At 49.5% G+C, this 17,277-nt stretch overlaps 1 protein-coding gene across 8 annotated transcripts in view; it reads right to left on the bottom strand.

Annotated features, from left to right (window-relative positions):
* Nucleotides 1-17,277, bottom strand: part of CLEC16A (C-type lectin domain containing 16A) — a 201,227-nt gene that overhangs the window by 160,266 nt on the left and 23,684 nt on the right. For all 8 annotated transcript variants that reach the window (XR_003321956.4, XR_003321957.4, XM_026520320.4 and 5 more), the window contains exons 5-9: nucleotides 16,777-16,882; nucleotides 14,910-15,033; nucleotides 11,918-12,092; nucleotides 10,386-10,439; nucleotides 7,401-7,514 (exon numbers count right to left, since the gene is read on the bottom strand). Coding sequence is in view for 6 of the 8 variants with exons in the window: in XM_026520320.4 (XP_026376105.1) it covers nucleotides 7,401-7,514; nucleotides 10,386-10,439; nucleotides 11,918-12,092; nucleotides 14,910-15,033; nucleotides 16,777-16,882 (573 nt within the window). In the remaining 2 variants the exon portion in view is untranslated. The remainder of the gene's footprint in view (nucleotides 1-7,400; nucleotides 7,515-10,385; nucleotides 10,440-11,917; nucleotides 12,093-14,909; nucleotides 15,034-16,776; nucleotides 16,883-17,277) is intronic.

The following is a 17,277-nucleotide window of genomic DNA, read 5'->3' as shown; positions in this document are numbered from 1 at the left end:
CACCCTTCAGTCCTCCAACCCAACAAGGCCACCTCCTCCGGGAGGCCTTCGCTCACCTTCCTCTTCCAAAACTGGTTTCTGTTTCTTCCCAGATCTAAATCTTCAATCTGTGTTGACATGCTTAATACTGTCTGTTTCCCCCTACCAGAACGTCAGGAGAGGGACCTCGTTTGTCTCATTCGTCCTGTATCCCAAGGCCAGCACAGTGCCTGCCTGGAACGTGTGGGTGCTCCAGAAACACATGTGGGAGGGGGAAGAGGGGTGAGCAAGCCATCCAGCCTGGCACACAGGAAGTGCTGAACAGAGGGGCACTGCTTTTATGGGGGAATGACCCATCGCGGTAGTGGGACCAGGGCAATATCGTGTGAGCCAATAAAGCCCTGTAGCGTTCTCTTCCCTTCTCTTTTTCATGAAGCTGGAGGTTTCCAGCAGGGTCCTCTGGGGTAAGGTTATGAGCATCACAGCAAGTGGTCAGCAGGCAGTCAATCTGTCTCCCGGGATTCGAGTTATGTCCACCTGCTTCGTTTGTCGTCTTCAGTTGGGCAGTGAGTTGATTCACACCACTCCTTGGCTCACAGTCATTAAACCACTGGAGCATCGGAGAGGGAAGTGAACGGAGTGTCCCTTTCTCACCCCTGTGCGGCCCCCCAGCCTCCCATCAGACAAAGCACCCTGAGCAAAACCAAGTTTTCCGGTAGGAGGACTCCAACACGGACCAAGACTGGATCTCCTTGGCTCATTACAGACAAGGTGTTCAATTCCCTCATGGAGATTTGTTATTTCAAGACCTGACGTTTATTGCAGGAGCCATTCTAAACCCTGGGGACACAAAGGTTACGATGCTTCCATTTCTCCTCATCTGAACTCTGGAGTCTCCCAATGGCTCCCAAGGCACCACATGCCTCAGAAGCTTGTTCCTCACTGACCTCACCCTACTACACTCTGCCTTGCCATGCTGCACCCTGCTGTTCCTGACAAACCAGGCACACTCCTGCCTCAGGGCCTTTGCACTGACTGCTCTTTCTGGCCAAAGTGCTTTTCCTGCAGAAATCTACATGACTCACTCCCTTCACTTCCTTCACATCTATGCTCAACTGTCATCTTCCCAATGAGCCCTACCCTAGCCACTCTATGGAGAACTGCACCCCGCTCAAGCCTCTTGGAGCTGCCCTTTCTCCCTTCTCTGCTTTACTACTATCGCTTTTCTAAAGCACTTCTCACGTTCTAACATGCTACAATGTTTACTAATAGTTTCATTGTTCCGCTCTCTTCCCATTATGACAGAAGTTCAGGGAGGTCTGGGGTCTTTGTTTTGTTCCCTACTGCACCAGCGTGCCTAGAACAGTGTGTGGTACCTGTCCAATAATCATTTGTCAAATAGATAAATAAGTAATTCTGACCGGGCTTCAAGAAACTCAGAGTCTTGTTTAAAAACTCAAATGCCGGGGCGCCTGGGTGGCACAGTTGTTAAGCGTCTGCCTTCGGCTCAGGGCGTGATCACGACGTTCTGGGATCGAGCCCCACATTAGGCTCTTCCGCTGGGAGCCTGCTTCTTCCTCTCCCACTCCCCTTGCTTGTGTTCCCTCTCTCACTGCTGTCTCTGTCAAATAAATAAATAAAATCTTAAAAAAAAAAAGAAAAGAAAAAGAAAAAAGAAAAAACTCAAATGCCCACAGAGGCCAGGCGGCTGATAAAAACTATCCAAGTCCCAGGACAGAGACACCAGAAGTACTGGGTGCCTCATTTTTCCATCCCCACCCCCGATTTTCTGAATTTTCACAGAAACCTGGAAGAATTCACCAATGGCTCAATGCAGGCTAGGGACGGTCCCCATTCAACATTGGGGAGGGTGAGGGGGAGGATGATAATACCGCACACCAGGGGGCAAGCAGTCCCCAGCCTTGGGGCCACCCCAGCCCACTCTGTGTCATGCTGCCCGGCAATTGCAGAAAAGACAGCTAGGGTCCAAGCCACGGAATCTTCTCCACCCCTACCTCACCCCCACTTTACTCACTCTGCTTTTCCCTGCTGGCTCCTCCCATATATGGCCATTCCAAGAACCCCTGGCCCTTCTCGGGCTCACTGGACCAGAGGCAGCCTCCCTGGTCCCCAGGTGGTCAGCCACAGCGCTGGCTAAAGGCTATTCCCCCGTGAGCCTCCATACTATGGGACTTCCGTCAACTGTCCAGCCCCACCTGCACAGGAGAAAGGAAGAGGTGACTGCTTCTAAGAGGTCTCCCATTCACGACAGCACCCTACTCGGTAAATGGAAGGTGCTACACTCTGGATTCTCTTTGATTCTGTCACATCCTCTTACGCATGAATCAGTACCGCCACGCTCACTACTTCTGCGGGCACCGGTGGTGACAGGGACCTAGCATTCCATTCAGGGATGAGGGGACAGACCACAACAGCCCCGCAAGAAAGGTAGAATACACAGTGAGTTTGAATTCTTTTGTGGGAATGTTTGTATCTGTGCCAATTAAGGCCCTTGATTTATAGCGGTCTGTCTTTCCCTTCGGTGTGCACCATCAGCCGTCTCCCAGAAGCCTCTTACCACTTTCAGGAAGAACAATGTGTGCGCTTCAGAAGCAGCATTGATTAGCCAGGGATCATGAGTAAGGTCAGGGTCACTGAAAGATTCAGTGGGACTCTAATTCGGGCTGCAAACGGAGTTACTCTGTGTGATGCATTCAATATGCAGAAGGCCCGGCTGACGTCTGATTCAAGCCTGGTTTGCAAAGACAGCCCTGCAACAGTGATCAGGGGACCCAAGCCAACGACCAGTGCTCTGCTTCTGCAGACATGGAAGCCGGAGGAGTCAGACTGCTAGTTTTTCAGCTGCTGGCTCCATATGCCACGACCCGATGAGTGTTCTGCTAGCAGCTGACCCAGCTCCCAGGAAGACAGATGTCATGCAGAGAACTGGCAGCTAACATTTTAGCTGTGCACTCCCGCATTCTTTGGGATCCCGAGAGAATCACCTGGAGACCACTGCAACTGGCTGAACTGGTGCCTATAGAGGGGTGGTCGACATCCTCATTTTGGGACAAACAAGCCTATTCTGCCCCAGGATTCTCAGTCCCCATTCTGAATTCACAACCATCCAACCACAGGAACACATATAAGCTGGTTAAGCATTTGCACTTTCCAGAGATCGAATCTGGGGCTGGCTGAGTTGCAGAGCCAGGAATGCAGAGCTCAGCCCACTGCCACCAAACAGCAACACTTAACTGTTAGTGCTATCATTGTCATCATTGTTGCTAACACCCGGCCCTCGGTGTCTTTGTGTCTTGTCATAAGGCACCTCCCTAAGGGGTGTTCTAAGTGTGCCTCTACCTTAATCATCCCAAGAAGGGAGGTCCCAAGTAGGGAACACGGGATTGCTGCGTGGCTTCAGAAACTAAGATAGTTGTACTGATAACATCTAATATTTAGGTCTTGATGTGCACTAAGCTTTAGCAGAAGCACTCTACCCTGCATTTAATCCTCTATGCAGGCCCATGTCCTTTATTCTAAGCGGAGAAGGGAGGAAACGGAGGCCTGGGGAGGTAGACTAACTTGCCCTGGGGCATACCTAGTGAAACCAGGAACCAGGACTTGGGTGGGCTGGGCAGCCTAACTCCAGAGTCCACTCCACTAGACTGTCCCTTAAGGCAAGAAGCAGAAGAGTACGAAAAGCAACCTGCTCTAACACTCCCTCCCAAAAGCCTGCCGCAGAGCAAAGAGAAGACGGCATGTGAGGGTTAGGCTCTGAAGCTATTTCTGTTTTCAGAGTCATTAAGAACATCACGAGAGCCCTTGTGACCCGACCCCCAGTTCATCCATCGAGTTGCTCGTTCCTGCAGTGAGCACCCCTGAGCATCTCCAGCAAGCCCATGATGGCACAGGTGACGCCAGCATCTCCAAGACACGGCCCCCTCCGGCCTGGGAAGCCCAGTGAGGCCAGGGGTCATGTCTTCCCTGTGCACCACGGCGTCTCTGCTTCAGAAACGGACTGAATGAGTGGAAAACGGAGGAAACTATTCCACAGAAGTGGAGGACAAAAACAGGCCCTTTAAAAAAAAAAAAAAAAAAAGCACCTGTAGGTAACGATGCATATCCCATAATCTCATCTATATGTTCATGTTGCAAAAATAACGAGACGTTAGCAGTTTCAGGATTAGTGTTCTCTTTTTCTATTTCCCTCAACAAGAAACAGGATCTGCTCTGCATCAGAATTATAGCAAACTGGCCCTTAGCAGGAACCATATGATTTTAATGCACAGATGAATTTCAATTAGACATTTACCTAACCATGCTGATGTGTTTTGAATTTAACCCTAAATTACAGACTTTTCAAATAACTCTGCTCTTCCCTCTGCTTCTCTCTCTTCAATTTTGGTTTGGTTTTGTGAAAGGTCTGCTGGTAAAAATGAAGCAATACCAGTAACTTATCTACAAATTACGGGAAGGAGAAAGTAGGTTAAAAAAGATCAAGAAACTTAAAACAAGCATGATCAAACCACATCCGAGTTAGGCAGGAAACAATAGGAGACCGTTCTTGCTCAGAGGGAAGGAAGGTGAATCTTACCAGGACTATTGTCAACCAAGTCATAAATGGGGTTCACCTCCACTCTGCCCAAGTTTCAAGTGCAGTCATCCGAACACAACAAAGTTCGATTCTGCACCCAGGGAAAGGCGATACCCGGAAGCAGAAAGCCGACACTTTCACTTGGGCCGGCAATTCCTTCCATGCTCAAAACAATCTCATTTTCAGGTCAGGCGCCCACCACAACGAGCAGTTGTGTGTCTATCATAACGGAGGCAGGAACTTCATCCCAAAAGGAGGCCGGAGGGAGAAAGAACAGAAAGAACAGATCTCCTAATGCTCCCTCCCATTAGAGGGTTCGACCAAAGTGGATATCCCAAGCTGAGCGGTTGCCAGGAACCTTGTGCAATTTGCTTTTGCTCACATTGCAAACCCCAAGCGTTGAGGCTAGTATCCCACTGTGATACTGTACTAGAGTTTTGCAAGATGTGACCACTGGGGGATGACAAGGGCAAGGGTATGATTATTTCTCACAGCTGCATGCCTATCAGTCGCAATGAAAAAACCTGCAAACCCCAGCACCCCAAAGATCTCTGCATTCATCTCTTGGAACACCAAGTCAAACTGTGGCACTGAATGTCTTACGGGAAGACATTCTGGGACAAAGCCCAAGCAGCGACCAAAGAAAGTCCGGAGGGACTCAGTACATCCCAGCTTGCTATTAATGTAAATGCCGTACGGGTCTACAGCAGGCTGCGTGGGGACTGGGCACGTCCGATGGCAAACACATGCCTCGTCTGATGGCGGGGGCCACCTCGGAGAAGCTTGCTGCGGAAACACGTGTATAATGAGGACCAGACCTGCTAACTCTTCAACGCAATCCCAAGATCTGGATTTTCCTGTGAAACTTCCTAAATGTTAAAGTTGGTCATTCATAAAATTTTCTTTCAAATACTGCAAAGACCAAACCAAACAGCTCTGAGGGCTGTACTGGACCCCTCGGGTCTTGATGGACACTTTCGATGTATTTCCCTCCCGTCCTCACCAACGCCCTCTGGAGTAGGACCTGCTCTCCCTGTTTTCTAAATGGGGTGAAACAACATGTCCAAGGGGAGCCACTGGCTGGCAGGCCCTCGGCAGCCCTGACCGGGAGGCCCCGTGGGTTCTACGCAGTCAGCACGCCACCGCTCGCATTTGGTCAGCAAGACGGAGTTCAAGAGAGTTGCAGAAAAATACCTCCAGCTCCATAAACACCAAGTCAGCCCCACGTTTTCTCATCTGTGGTGCCCTGGCACGGGCCCCGAGGGGAGTCCTTCCCGGTTCAACACTCGTCACCCCTGTCGCCTCTAGGTTACACCCTCTTGCCAAGAGCTACTCCTTTCCTTTAGAGCACTTGTAAGACTTACGATAGTATATTTATTTGTCTATTTGATCAACATCTGTCTCTCCTACCCGACTATAAAGCTCCAACAAGACAAATCCTCTTTAGGATTTTGTATATTCGCAGAGCTAACATGGTGCCTGATCCAAAGAAAGGGCTTAATAAACACTTGTTGAATGAATCAAAGAAGGGATAGGCCAGACAGGGGCCATGAAAGGGCCCCTTTCAACTCAGCTGAACTAATGCCACCACCACCAAGGACAGAAAGTTTCTGGGAACCTTTTCAGAAGCTCTATGACTCCCTTAAACAGCAAAATGGCCCGGGCAAGCCGCCGTACACCAGAAAAACCAGCAGGGCAGGGACTCCCGTCGCTGCACTCCGGGCGGTCCTGGCCTTTCATGTTATAGGAGCATTCTCCACCCACCTGCTAGCTCAGGTATGGCAACAGAGCCGACTGCCCAAGGGCAAACCTAGCCCTTTTACCTTTGTGCCTATTGCAGACACAGAGCGCTCACGAAACAGCCTTTGTGTGAAACACTGTGCTCATCTCAGACACAAATGCCAAGCCCAAGCTGCAACAGATACGAGGAGACGAGATGCCTGCCAGAGCTGCTGAAAGCTGCTTCAAGGAGAGGAACTAGGAGCAAGGGCCTTCCAGGGTGCAGGTACTGTAAAGGCACAGGGACAGAGGCAGAAACACAGGGCATGCTGGGGAAAAAGGAAGCTGCACTGGTACCAAGGAAGCCTGAAGCTCAGGACACAGAAGCAGGATGGTAGGAGGGAAGACAGGCCAGAGACACAAGGGCCAAGCTGGGAAAACCTTGGAAGAAATCCTAACACGGGTCTCGGGAGCCTTCCTTTAGCAGAGCACAAAATGCGCAAACATGCACAAACCACAGACATGCTCTGTTTAGGCCACAGCTGGGTGATCATTTAAAACTTGGGAGTGTTTGCATCCAAAGGCAGATTTCCAGCTTCTCTGGAAACATGAGGAAACCAGGCACTACTGCATCCATATTCCTGCAGAACTGCAGGCGGGGGTGGAACAGCAGCTGCTGACAGACGATGCATACGCTCTCCAACTTGCCACAGTCCCCACCCTTCCCTACTGATCTCTCACGGGGGCTCACATCATTCATAGATGTTCTCTGTCCAGTCTCTGTAGGTATTTGTGCCTTAGACAAGGTATTCTCTCATTCCGTCCCAGTAACAGTATCTCACAGATACATAACCTGGGGCCCAGAGGAGTACGGTTTCCTGTTCAATGACACACGATCAATCAGATCCACTCAGTACCCAACCCAAGTTTTCCTGGGTACACATTTCAAGATTCTGATTAGGTTCCTTGAATCCCAGACCAGCTTACACATCATCGTTGCCGTACAGGCAGAATGTTGGTTTCTGGTTTTAGAGAAACACACACATGAGCAAAATGAGCAGCGGCTTCTTATCAGGGTCTAGGAACAGTCCCAACGCTAATGACTTACACAACTTCTCTGAACATCCTGTTCGGTCTTAGCGTACGTCTCAGACAGATCACCGTTCAGAATGACTTCAGCTAACGAGTTCACCAGGGGTGCATGATGTATAATTAGGAAGACCTGGTGAGAAAGAAGACATCAGATTTGCATTACAGCCTGCAATCTCTCCACCGCTTCCTTCCTGGATCAGAAACAACTAGACTGGGCTACTTAGGTCCCGTGTTAAGCAGCATTCCCCGTGAAGCAAAATCCAAAGAATGGGTCCCATTTAGGAGAAGCCAGTTATGCCTCTCTCCTTCCAGGGTCGGCCCCTCCTTCATTCAGACTCTCGCCTATTTGGCTGGCTGCTCCCCAGCGGAAGGAAGTTCATTAAAGCAAGACTGTCCCTCATGGCTGGGTGAAGCCAAATCTGCCTGAAGTGGAGCAACGTGGGAACGCAGCAGCCAAACCAGCACACTCCTTCCTCTCCACAGGCATTTTAGTGTCAAATTTGATTATGCTAAGACTGGAAGGCACAGGCCCAATATTTCAGTTATACGGGAAGAAGGGGCCGGCGAGTCTTGTTCCAATCAAGGACTTGGCAAAGGGTCGGCTACCCAGAGATCCCATCGCTGGAATGAGCTCTGACCCCCGCGGTGGGTTTCAGCACACCAAGATTCCATGGCAGCGCTGGTAGGTGTGGACACTGTGGGGAAGGAAAGCCACACGAGCCAGAGTCGGGCCTAGTTGTGCCAGCATGCAAAAGCAGAAGGCGCTGGGCTGTCTGGGATGGCCCTGCTACCCCACCCTGTTGTCCAACACTCAGAAGAACAGCTTTGGGAATCAGGGTGGTCAAAACTGCCTAGCAAAGCTGGCTGAGACACACCTGCTACTTTGTTGTAAAATATAAAGACAACACCAGTGGTGTAGCACAGCTTGGGACGTACCTGCCGCTTATACAGAAAAAGGCTGTGTGTGCACATCTGCATTTGTTTACATACACATGGAACAGGATTTCTAAACACTGGCCATAGAGGCCATAACTTTTTGTTGCTGGGGAGCTGTCGTGTGCATTGTAGGATGTATGGCGGCATCTCTGGCCTCTACCTAACCAGAACTGTCTCCAGATGCTGCCAAACATCTCCGGGGGGGCAAAATCACCCCCAGTTGAGAACCCCCCCCCTGCAGGCAATGTCTCTGGAAGGGCACAGGAAAACCCTGTAACTATACTGGGCTCTGGGGACAGAACTCGGGCAATGAAGCAAAAGTAGAAAGAAAACCTGGTTTTCACCTGTTTGAAATATTTAACTTAAAAAATTTATTAAAAACATAAACATTGTTAAGAAAGAAAGAAAGAAAAAGAAAGAAAGAAAGAAAGAAAGAAAGAAAGAAAGAAAGAAAGAAAGAAAGAAAGAGAAAGAAAGTAAGTTAGTTAGTTGAGTCAGACCCTGAAACACTGCTACATCTGGGGAATGGGACCAGGTGCCTGGGGAACGGGAGTAAGAGGGAGACTTCTCCAAGGACAGCATCCCCGGTCACACTAAATTAGCATCGTTAACATGAATTTTCTTGGTTCTGCAGCTGTGCTTGTCAAATATTTTGTAAGGACGCTTTGATGCAGGGACCAAAGATATGAGATTTCTACCTGATTCGAGGTTTTCACACATTTTGGGAATCAACATGAAAAAGCTCATTGAAAATGCAGGGGAGGATGAGCCCTGTTGCTTCAGCTGAGAACGCCGAATCGCACGTTACACTTTTTTGTGAGATACTGAGACAGGTGACTTGGTGCTTGAGTTGCTAGTCCTTCTCGAAGAAAACAGGAGCAAAGGGGTTCTCAGGGAAAGGGTATGGCCTGACCGCGCGCTCCTCAGAGGGGACTCTGTCCGTGCAGCACTCCAACAGCTACAGGGTCTTGGGAGTGCTTTCCACGGGATTCCTGTGGCTGAGCATCTGGCTGCTCGGGCCCTGCCAGACTCCCAGAATCCCAAGCAGGAGGCTCGGGCAGATTTGTAATGAGGCGGCGGAAAAGGGTGCCAGGAGAGGCTGGGGTTTGCACCGAGCTCCATCGCACAGAAGGGCATTCAGAAGGAGTGGGCACCGGTGCGGAGCTCCGAGCAAACAGAGCCCCCAGGACAAGACTCCGGGGGGGAGCAAGGAGCAGGCCGCGCGTGGACCCCGACTGGCTTAGACACCACGGGGGAGGCCAGGGCTGCGACGCTTCTCAGCCCCGCTCAATCTCCAAATGGCCCAGGGACCAAGGCAGAAGGACATTCTCTCAGCAAAGCCAATAAATACCTGCGCCATTGCAGAAGTGGGAACAGAGCTCTGGTCAAACGTTTGACTACTTGACAGTCTAATGAGATGGCCTGAAAGTCTGGACTGCTTGTAATAAAAATATTTTTAAAGTTATGTAACTGGGTCACCATGGAGTTTTTCCCTTCTTGTAAATATTACATAATTACGAGAAGGAAACACACTTGTTTAAGGAGGGGGAGGCAGACAAATTGGCTCAAGACACAAATCTGGGAATGGAGGCTGCTACAAGATACCTTCCAGAAGGTAATCTGGGAACTACAACCATGACAAAAGTCTTTAAAAACAGCCTCATTAGTGGAAGTTTGTTAAACCAAGGCTGCCGCAGGATACACACACTGGACCTTGCAGTTTGGGGCTTATTTCAAAATGCCGTGAATAAGACCCATGCCGCCCACATTTCCAGAGTATTTAGAACACTCCTTGGTTGTTTAAAAACCTCAGTCCCCATGGTAAAAACCAAGCACATAAGTACCAGGTTTGGTTTACTTTTCATTTCTCTTTCAATGTCTACCCACTACCATGAAGAAGATACCAGCCCCTCTGCTCAGTGTCTGGAAAACAGAAAGCCCCCTCCCTTTTATTGTTGTTTTACTTCAAGATGGGGGGACGCAGAAAGAAGACAGGGCGATGTGGCCTAGTCCTCCAAAGGACCCCCAAATGTGGCTGGGGACACAGACAAATGATGAACCATACCTGTGACAGGAGATAGAGAGAAACTGGCAGGCTGATCTTCGGGCGTTCTCCTCCCTAGTGAGGATTAGGGGAAAGAGACAGAGAGAAGTCCAGGTCACACATGCGAGCAGCACAAAATACATGAAGCCAAAAGCCACCTGTCTGAAGGTGAGACGCCCTGTCCCCCACTTCCCTCACGCCCCCAAGGCTGTTCTTTCCTGGTACTAGTGTAAAGTCCACTCTGCAAAATAAATTCGCAATCTAATCCCATCCGATACCATTCTCCAGGCCTCTGTTTTTCCACCTGAGAAATCCTTCACCATTAGTCACGAATTAGAGGCTGGGTCCAAGAGAAGAACTCTAGCTCCTTAAATTACCAGGAATGTGAGTTTCCCTTAGCTGGGGCACAGAGCCCACTGCCCCACAGGAGAGGCCTCTTCTCAGGAAGAGCTTTCAAAATGGGGCAAGGAGGGGTTGAGGTACTCTGGCCTCGGAAAAGCCCCTCGTTTGTACTGAACTTCAACGTGCTCCATCCTGTATCAACCCTGTGAGGATCTTCAGGACCCTGCTGTGGTTCACAGAGGTTAGCTGCCTTGGCCAAGGCCACAGAGTGAGGAAAGGGAAGAAGCAGAATTTGAACCCAGGTCTGAAAACTCCAAGTCCCATGCTTTCTCTCAGCCTCCCAGAGCTACCTCTGAGAGATCTGGTTAGGGCTGCAATTTTTTTCTATTTACTGGTTTTTAGAAACAATCTCCATGTTCCATCTCCAAAAAGAAAGCTACAACCCCCCGGGGCACATCCGCAGAGGCCTGAGCCCCCGCATAGTAACAAACTGGCTCCAGCCTGCCTCCTGCTGAAGTCTCTGCCCCTGAACTCTGGAAAAGACTACTCCTGGTAGGATCTGAGAACCGCCAGCTCAGAACGCCCCGGGGGATGTTGTGGGGGAGGGGGGGGGAGACAGGGTAAAGATGCACACTGCTGGCCCACTACAGATCCACTGAGCCAGAATCCCTGAGATGGAGAGCGGGCCCCCGGGAATGTGCATTTCAATACCCACATGGGATTCTGAGCCTAAGTGCGGACAGTCACTGCTCTGGGATCTTTTCCCGAAGCGCACTCCATCCCTTCCCACCCATTCTGTGCAAGTTCTGTGGCTGGCTGGATCTTCTGCAGATCAATCTGCTCTGGCGGCTATCAGAAGTTACTGGGGATGAGAATACCTCCAGAGAAAGATGCACAGAAACCAAAAACCTAGGTTTCCTGTTTCCTTCTGGTGTCAGTGTTCTTTTCTCATTCACTTTTATAGCTCCCCCCACCCCCCACAACACACACACACTCCCTCCCAGACTTCCCTCTCTCCACCTACCCCTCCTCCCCCAGGGAATAAAAGGAAAGGAAAGAAAACCAGTGTGCTTTGAAAGCATCTCTCTCAGGCTCGAAGCCTTGGTCCCTTGCAAAGTTTGGTCCTATTCAAGGGAACCGTTCCTCCCCCTTCCTCCCCCTGAAGACAGCCCTCAGCCCACAGGCACGGCGGGGCCAGGCCCCAGCCCCACCTTGTCCCGGTTCTCCAGGGAGTACACATAGAGGGGCAGGAAGAGCCTGTTGAGCAGATGGTCTGTGAGCACGTCGTTGAGGAACTCACAGTTGATGATCAGTATGTCATTGAGATAGTGCAGGTGGTCCAGGTGCTCGGCCACCAGGTCACTCAGCTTCCCCCGATTCCGGTGCCTGCCAAGGAAAAGGACGGCCTTAGCCTGGAAGCTGAAGCACAGAGCCTTCGGGCCTCGGCCTGAGACTTAGGTCACTGGGAGTGTTTCATTCATACAACAAATATTCACACAACAAGCAGGCTCAAGGGACACTTACACTGGCCCTACTGGCGGCACACACAAAGGGAAAATGGGCAGGTACACTGCAATCGATTGTGGGGGACTGCTGGGGTCCCCCCACACTCTGGGGGCCTCACTATAACTCACCCACCGCCACCACTACAGCCCAAAACAAAAATGGGTAAATAAAGCAAAAACCAGCTCCCTTAGCAAGCCATTCCACAAGAGCAGCAGCTCGTCAGCGTGGCAAGATCCCCCGCCTCCTGAGATAAGGAGTATTAATGGGGCAATAAATCCTTGCTAATTAAAATGCTCAAGAGGAGTTCCAAAGAGAAAAGCAGGCCTCAGCAACCACATCCAACCCCCTGGCCCTGACCATGTGGAGGGCACAGCACAAAGATGTGACCCTCGACCCCAGGCCCCAGGGAGGTGTCTGTCTCCTTCCAGGAAAGCAACAAGCATGCTGCTTGGGCCCTATGGGTCGTCAGTCCCCCACCTGCCAAGGACAGAACCCCCCAAAACAGCTAGTAGGCACAGTTTCACTACCCCCAAAGTAGTACCACTTGCAAAGAGCAATGTAGCTGGGGTAAGACATTTTGTTTGTCTTATCATTATTACTCAAGTAATAGATGGTCATTTCAGAAGATGGGAAATTGAAGAAGAAAAAGCAAAAAGACATCAAGGTCTCCTAGTCCAACCACTAAGAGATAACATTTTGGGACTTGTGACCCTACAGTCTGTTTTCTTATTCCCATTTCTATGTCCCCCTATAATCACGTCTAAATGCAAGTATTATGTATCTATCCATCTAACCATACGTGCTTTAAAAAAAAAAAAGCAAACATAGGATCAATTTTGTTTCTTTCATATAATTTTTAAAAATTCTTTCCTCTTATACTTTAATCAACTATTTAACGAACATACATAGCAAATACATGTCGTAAAGGCTAACAGTAGGATGAGTACCTAGGAGCCCATCACCCACCTGAGACCATGTTTTGCAACCTTTTCCCCCATTTAACAAGATACTGTGGGAATTTTTCCTCCGTAAAGATAGTTAACACACTTCCCTTTTTAAACCTTTAGTTTAAAAAAAATATATGCAGATGGGTTTAAAAGTTAAAGGGTATTGATAAGCTGATGATAAAATACAGCAGCTCTGGCCCAGCCTCCCCCACCCTGCCTGCTCTCCAGAGAAGGCAGGTTTTCACTTTTGAGCTGTTTCTGTGGATAGTTCCCCCCACACCTCTAGAAAATCTGCAAGATCGTCTATTTTGAATTTGAACCATTGTAGATATCGTGTAATGACCTCCTGTTACGATGAAACCCTTGGCGTTCCCTCCCCCCCCCCCAATAGTCATCAACAACTGGAGTTGACATCATCACGACCGTTCACTGCAGGGCCACAAAGAGGATGAGGAGTCCACTTCCTTCCTGGAATAACTTTTTGTCTTTTCTGGAATCAAGTGCTACATTATGTGTCACATCCATGACCACTCATCTCCATAAGGTCCTGCTTTTCCCAAATGCCCTGTTGGATCTGCCACCCACCTACCCCCGCTTCTTTCCCAGTACTGGGGCTCACATTCGATGGCTTTAGCCCCATCCCCCATGAGACCTCCTTCCTGGATCCCCTTATCACCAGGGCTCTGCTGAGCCGTCACTCTGGAGCAGTGGTTCTCCCCGGAGGGCGATTTTACCTCAAGGGAGACATCTGGCCATGTCTGAGGACGTTTGGGGTTGAAACAACCGGGAAAGGGGCACCGCTGGTATCTAGTGGGTAGAGACCAGGGATGCTGCCAAAGATCCTACAGCTGATAAACAGAGCAAACTGGAGAAGTAAGGAACGGCAGGACAGCCCCCCAGAACCCAGAATTCCCTAGTTCCAAAGAGCGATACTGCTGACTTGGAGCAACCTTGCTCTTGAACTTGCAGTCATCGTTCTAGGGCCCAAATCACCACCTTAATCTGTTGTGCTGTTTGGTTTTTTTAACAGATTCACCGAGATATAATTCCCATACCATAAAATTCTCCCATTTAAAGTGCACAATTTAATGGTTGTTAGTACATTCGCAGTCTTGTCCAACTGTCCTCCCGATCCGCTTTAGAACATTTTTAACTCTCCTCCCCTAACAGCCCTGTATTCCCATTTCCCGTCAACACACCTCCTCCTTCAGCCCTGGGGAACCACTAGTCTACTCTCAGTCTCTCCAGACTGACCTGTTCTGGGCATTTCATATAAATGGGGTCACACAGAGTGTGGTCCTTAGCATCGGGCTTCCTTCCTTCACCGATCATCGCGCTCTCCCGGTCCAAGCAGGGCGTGCCCAGCGTCAGGCGTGCCACGTGTCAGCCCTTTGTTTTACTGTTGAGAACTATCACAGCGTATGCAAACACCGCGTTTTGTTTATCCGCTCACCAGGTGGCAGAGCATCTTACTCTTTTTACCGGCTGCCTGCCACCCCATTTACAGGTGTGCTGAATTCAGTAACCTCTTCCGCTCTAGGAGGTATGAGAGTTGTTTCTAACTTTCCACAGTTATAAAAAGTAGAAAGGCGGGTGGAACCTTTCAGAGAACAGAAGTCCACATTCTGCCAACACACAGGTGGGGGAGTTTTGCACTAGTGTTTTATTTGTCCTCGATGAAAATGGAATTCTCCCCTAACTACACTCTCTGCCTGGGAAGCCCCCCCCAGCCCCACCGGCGGTCACTTACTCCTCATCGGTCTGCACACAGTTATCAAGTTCGATCACGTGGCTCCCAATGAACCAGACCAAATTGGAGAAGTAAGGAACAGCAGTTTTATCTCTGATATAGTGCAGCATGGCCTGGTTATCCACTGAGAAAATTCACAAAAAAAAAGAAGAAGAAAAAAAGTCAAGCTACCAAAAATAACTGGGGGAGATTTAAAAAAAAAAAAAAAGCCACAATGCAAAAGCTCTCTGCTATAATCTGAACCTTTTCTGTCTTTCCTGGGAATACTTGAAAAATGGTTATCTTATTCATGAAACCAGACACATCAAGGCAGTTCTTATGCTATTTTTATAATTAACAAAATGAATTAATTGGGCTAAACATTAATACTGCAATCAGAAAGCCTACTTCTCAGCAATGCATTTAGCTTGACTGTAATGGAAACCACGCCATTCTCAGGCAAGTTTCCTGTATTTACATGTAAGGATAAGTTAAGAAAGCAGAAAACCAGAAGTTAATAACTTACATGACACTGGAATAAGGAACACGGGAATCGTCATTGAAGGAAAGGCAAAAAACAGACAACAGTTAACAGGGTTAGGAACTGGGATGGTGAGACAGTTGCTCAGAGGGACAGAGGGCTAGGGCAGGAGGCATCTAAGGATATAGGCTGGAAGAGAACAAGAGAGAGGAGAGAGCAGGGGCTGCAGAACTGGGGCTCCGACCAGGGCACAAACTCAGAAGCCTGCTGGGTGGGCTGGTGACTCAGTGAGTGAGGCCGGGAGAGCCAGCCTGTGAACTAGGGAGCCCAGGCCTCGACCCCAGGGAGAGGCGCTGCTTGTCAGCACCAGCTCACCACTGCCCTACAAGACTGTGGGCCCAGAGCAGCCAAGTCTCTACTTTCAAGTCAGAAATCCAAAAAATGACCCAAGAACTCGCCGTGTTTAAATACTGGCAACTACGTATCTTTTCAAGGAATACCTAAGCCAATCTAAACACGTCTGAGGGCTGGATCCAGCTCTCCGGCCCTCAGTTTGCGACCCTGGGCAGGGGCCCACCTGCCCAGGCTCTTCAATTTAACACAATCCCAGAACTAAGCTGGAGCGAGTCCCTGAGGAGCTCCCCCCAACCCCAATTAGGGGTCAACTTAAGTAATAACATCATGACTCATAACCCGTGAAGGTCAAAGCCCTTTAGTCCTTGAGAATATGGAGTCCCAGCTCCAGTGTGGTGACTCCAGGGGGAATAACCCCAGTGTCAGGCAGAGAAGGCGTGCCGTCGGAGGCCAGTTTCAGGCCGGGAAACTTGTGTCCAGGCACCCTTTGTGCCAAGGTGGGCAGGAACCCATGCAAGGGCTTTCTCCCGGGGCGATGTTTTGGGCATTAAGTACATCTGGACAAAAGGACAATTTGTTGGGCTTTGCAGTAGGTTGAGAATACAATGCTGCCCCCTGCCGTTAGTGACATGAAATGCTTCTATGCATTATTTAAAGATTCCACAACCCCAGACTGTACTTAAGTACACTTTACAGCCTGAAACACAAAAGTATAAAGACGACATTTAAAAGATAACTTCGCTTTATCTAAGTATCACATGGCTGCTCGGAGTCCCACATATGCCTTTCTTAGGACATTACTACTACCATGTGTCTCTGTACGGAGACTTCAACATGCAGGACTGAGCGCACTCGAAGGCAATGGAACAAAACTTCACGGAAGGGGCCAGTTAAATGTTCCATGATCACAAGCCTTTCATGGGACATGCAACCCCAGCTGTCATACACGAGCTCCCTGTCCCCACCGGAGAAGTGTGTATACAGACTCATGAGAGCAAGCCCCAGCTGTCAAGTTAGAAATCAGACGAGGCATGAGCACCTAAGGAACCTTACCTTTGTAGACGTTCAAAGTGATGGTTCTTACAGCAATTCTAACCATGCTTTCAGGGTGATTGAAAAACTTGATGGCTTCTGTGTACAGGGCAAAGTCATTAGTGTGCTAAAAAAGAAAAAAAAGAAGCACCAACGACAAGTTACAAACCCATAGGGCAGGCCTCCCCTCACCCAGCTTCCTGAATCCTATCAGACTTCTGTAAAAGACGAAAAAACCATTATCCCCCACGAACCTCAAGCTAGTGATTCATTCCCAGAGAGGGGATGTGCAAAGGAATGGCAAGGCGAGACCGTCCCAGAACAAATACAGAAAGGGTCCCGACAATGCCAGACCTGGGCCTGTGATCTCTTCTGCCGCTTTGCAGCTGTGTGCTGTAAAATTTCAAGCCTCTGTGCCTTCGTCAAAAAAATGGGGATAACAATTCCCACTTCACGGCTGCTAGGAGTCACTGAGATGATTTCAGGGGGTGGGGCCTCCCACCGGACCTCCTACCTAACAAG

This window comes from Ursus arctos, unplaced genomic scaffold (genome assembly GCF_023065955.2).
Source record: "Ursus arctos isolate Adak ecotype North America unplaced genomic scaffold, UrsArc2.0 scaffold_2, whole genome shotgun sequence".
Lineage (NCBI taxonomy): Eukaryota > Metazoa > Chordata > Mammalia > Carnivora > Ursidae > Ursus > Ursus arctos.
Note: the sequence above shows the minus strand (reverse complement) of the source record. Positions and strands in the feature narration are given on the sequence as shown.